The sequence below is a fragment of the Limulus polyphemus genome, unplaced genomic scaffold (genome assembly GCF_000517525.1).
Source record: "Limulus polyphemus unplaced genomic scaffold, Limulus_polyphemus-2.1.2 Scaffold5515, whole genome shotgun sequence".
NCBI classification, from domain to species: Eukaryota; Metazoa; Arthropoda; class Merostomata; order Xiphosura; family Limulidae; genus Limulus; species Limulus polyphemus.
Window position 1 is genome coordinate 25602 of NW_013671125.1, and position 3584 is coordinate 29185.

The following is a 3584-nucleotide window of genomic DNA, read 5'->3' on the forward strand; positions in this document are numbered from 1 at the left end:
CATATCAACTTACCCCTCATCTGGGGCATATTGTTACACTTAACTTTACTTCAAAATATTTACAAAATCTTTTATGTAACCAATTTTGTTCAATATAGAATACATAATTTTGATAAAGTACATATTTATCTTTCACTTTCATTCAGTTTCAATGTATGATTCGGGTTATTTCGCTAGATATTGGACTTTTTCTAAAAATCGTAACAACTAGCCCCGGTCTCCCCTACTTGTTAATTTCGACAACATACTCGAAATTAAGCTAGCGGTTTTACAAAAATATCACTGACAGTGAGGGTGATGAAACAAGGCACCCTTATAAACAAGAGGACGATACGTAATTAGTTATACTCATTGCTGACTTCATATTTAGTTTTGTCCCTGTCGGAAGCCAGTGTAGTCAGATAGCAAACAACAGCTTGTTAATGCTACATGCGGGCACAGAGCTATGTTGCTTATAATAAGCGGAACGGGGTTTGTTTTTTGTTTTGTACGAGTCGTTTTAATTTTGTGATATTTGCGGTTTTTCTGGCTTATTTATTATTTTTTTTGTAATAGCTGACTTCAACACACAGTAAAATGGTTATAGGAGTAGTTTCGATAATTGACTGGATCAGTTAATAGTTTATACCTCATTATAATTTTAAAGTCATCTAATCCTCACTCCTGTTCAATTAAGTCGCGTAGATCGCCATTTTGAGGGTAAGTCATAAAAGAGCAGTTTTGAAAGTCAGTACTGCTTGTTTTGAAAGTCGGCGCTGCTTCTTTTGAAAGTCGATGCTGCTTGTTTTGAAAGTCAGTACTGCTTCTTTTGAAAGTCGGCGCTGCTTCTTTTGAAAGTTAGTGCTGCTTGTTTTGAAAGTCAGTGCTGCTTGTTTTTCTCGCGAGTCTTGACAACACTAGAACTGGAGTTTGTCGTCATATAGTGAAATAAAAAGTAGATCCACTACACACAAACACACTGGTCAAGTCTGTTACTACTGCAAAGTGGGTTACAAGAGGGATTACTCCCTCCTTCAAAATCCTAATTTAACCACTCTCTGCCAATCAGTCTGGATACACGTTTTGTATGAACCATCTTCATTGCTTACTTGTGCACTTAAACCACCAAGAGTGATATTAAATTGCAGAAGAATGGTACGGCTATATGAATTACTGAATATACTACTCTGTGAGTCATCAGAAGATTATTACGGCTATATGAACTATTGAATTAATGAACATACTACTCTGTGAGTCATCAGAAGAATGGTACGGCTATATGAATTAGTGAATATACTACTCTGTAAGTCATCAGAAGATTAGTACGGCTATATGAACTACTGAATTACTGGATATACTACTCTGTGAGTCATCAGAAGATTAGTACGGCTATATGAACTATTGAATTACTGAACATACTACTCTGTAAGTCATCAGAAGAATGGTACGGCTATATGAACTACTGAATTACTGGATATTCTACTCCGTGAGTCATCAGAAGATTAGTACGGCTATATGAACTACTGAATTACTGGATATACTACTCCGTGAGTCATCAGAAGATTGGTACGGCTATATGAACTACTGAATTACTGGATATACTACTCTGTGAGTCATCAGAAGAATGGTACGGCTATATGAACTATTGAATTACTGAACATACTACTCTGTGAATCATCTGAAGAATGGTACGGCTATATGAACTACTGAATTACTGAACATACTACTCTGTGAATCATCTGAAGAATGGTACGGCTATATGAACTACTGAATTACTGAACATACTACTCTGTGAGTCATCAGAAGAATGGTACGGCTGTATGAACTACTGCTCCTCCTCCAGTAGTACGGCGGTATGTCTGAGGACTTACAACGCTAGAATCCGGGTTTCGATACCCGTGGTGGCCAGAGCACAGATAGCCCATTGTGTAGCTTTGTGCTTAACTTAAAAACAATCAAGCAATGAACTACTGAATTACTCAACATACTAACATTCTGAGGTTCGATCTCTGGAAAATGGCTGAGCCCAGACTGCTTTGTTTACGACATAAAATTAGCAGAAAAGTACTTCAACTGAATTAGGAAAATTTGATTTACAAAAAACTTAAGCTTTATACATCATGAAGCTCATTGTGTACAGTAGTGTTATATTTAACATTTATTTAGATATTTAGCAATCACATGACTAAACTTCTGAAAAAGTGTATGACCTGCCAGAAGGGTGCAAAGGTCGGTGTGTTTCTCGAAAATATATATAGCTTTTGCATTCAGGTTTTATTTAGAGCGGCATGTTTTAATGTTTAACGAACACTTGTATTTGTTACTGGATCATGATAATCTGTAACATCAACCTAACTGAATTGGTCACAACTAACACTTCTCGAAATGCAGCTTACAACTGGTCACAAGATTAAGGTTCTCTGTATGTTTTTCTTATTCAAATTACGACTCACTTTAGTTAGGGTTTGCTGAATGGTTTCACATTACAACTAACTTGGGTTAGGGTTTGCTATATAATTTCATATCACAACTCACTTTAGTTAAGGTTTTCTGTATGGTTTCATATTACAACTAACTTGGGTAAGGGTTTGCTGTATGGTTTCATATTACAATTCAATCTCCAGACAAGTGAAGAAACCCAAGTGCTGATTTAAGCTGAGTAACTTCAGAATCTTTTTTTCGGCATGAAGGAGTATGAGTGTATATCTAAAACCTTCACTAAACTATATCCAGCATATAGCTATATCAAACTACGGTGAAAGACAAGGCTGGTGAGAGTTGGAATTTTATCTAAAACCTTCACTAAACTATATCCAGCATATAGCTATATCAAACTACGGTGAGAGACAAGGCTGGTGAGAGTTGGAATTTTATCTAAAACCTTCACTAAACTATATCCAGCATATAGCTATATCAAACTACGGTGAGAGACAAGGCTGGTGACTAACTCTCACCGGCCTTGTCTCTCACCGTAATTTGATATAGCTATGTGCTGGATATAGTTTAGTGAAGGTTTTAGGTAAAATTCCACCTCGTAGTTTGATATAGCTATATGCTGGATATAGTTTAGTGAAGGTTTTAGATAAAATTGGGTGAGAGACAAGGCTGGTGAGAGCTGGAATTTTATCTAAAACCTTCACTAAACTATATCCAGCATATAGCTATATCAAACTACGGTGAGAGACAAGGCTGGTGAGAGCTGGAATTTTATCTAAAACCTTCACTAAACTATATCCAGCACATAGCTATATCAAACTACGGTGAGAGACAAGGCTGGTGAGAGTTGGAATTTCCCAGTTCTTGAATTAGGGTTAGCTTTTTAATATGAATGTACACGTTTTTTTTTTATCTGACATGTACGGTGTCATATCCCTCAAGGAACGTCACTCAATCCTCAACTTTAACACTAATTGTGAGATTCAGTATGAGCAACGTATTCTCTTTAATTGTTATATATTCATCTTTGGAAGTTCTACTTTATCATCTTATGAGGTTCTACTTTATCATCTCATAAAGTAACGCACTTCACTTTATTAAAAGTGTGTTGGGGGGGGGGGGTGTAAGAAAGAACTGGCGACCGAACTAGAGGCGAAAATGTTGTGATC

At 36.5% G+C, this 3584-nt stretch overlaps 1 protein-coding gene across 1 annotated transcript in view; it reads right to left on the reverse strand.

Moving 5' to 3' along the window:
- The window catches only part of LOC111089195 (probable GPI-anchored adhesin-like protein PGA55), a gene marked incomplete at its 3' end in the record, with an annotated part of 25502 nt that extends 25473 nt beyond the window's left edge, over positions 1-29 (reverse strand). The window contains exon 1 of the mRNA XM_022401227.1: positions 14-29. Coding sequence (XP_022256935.1) covers positions 14-29 — 16 coding nt within the window. The remainder of the gene's footprint in view (positions 1-13) is intronic.
- Between the last annotated feature and the right edge of the window lie 3555 nt (positions 30-3584).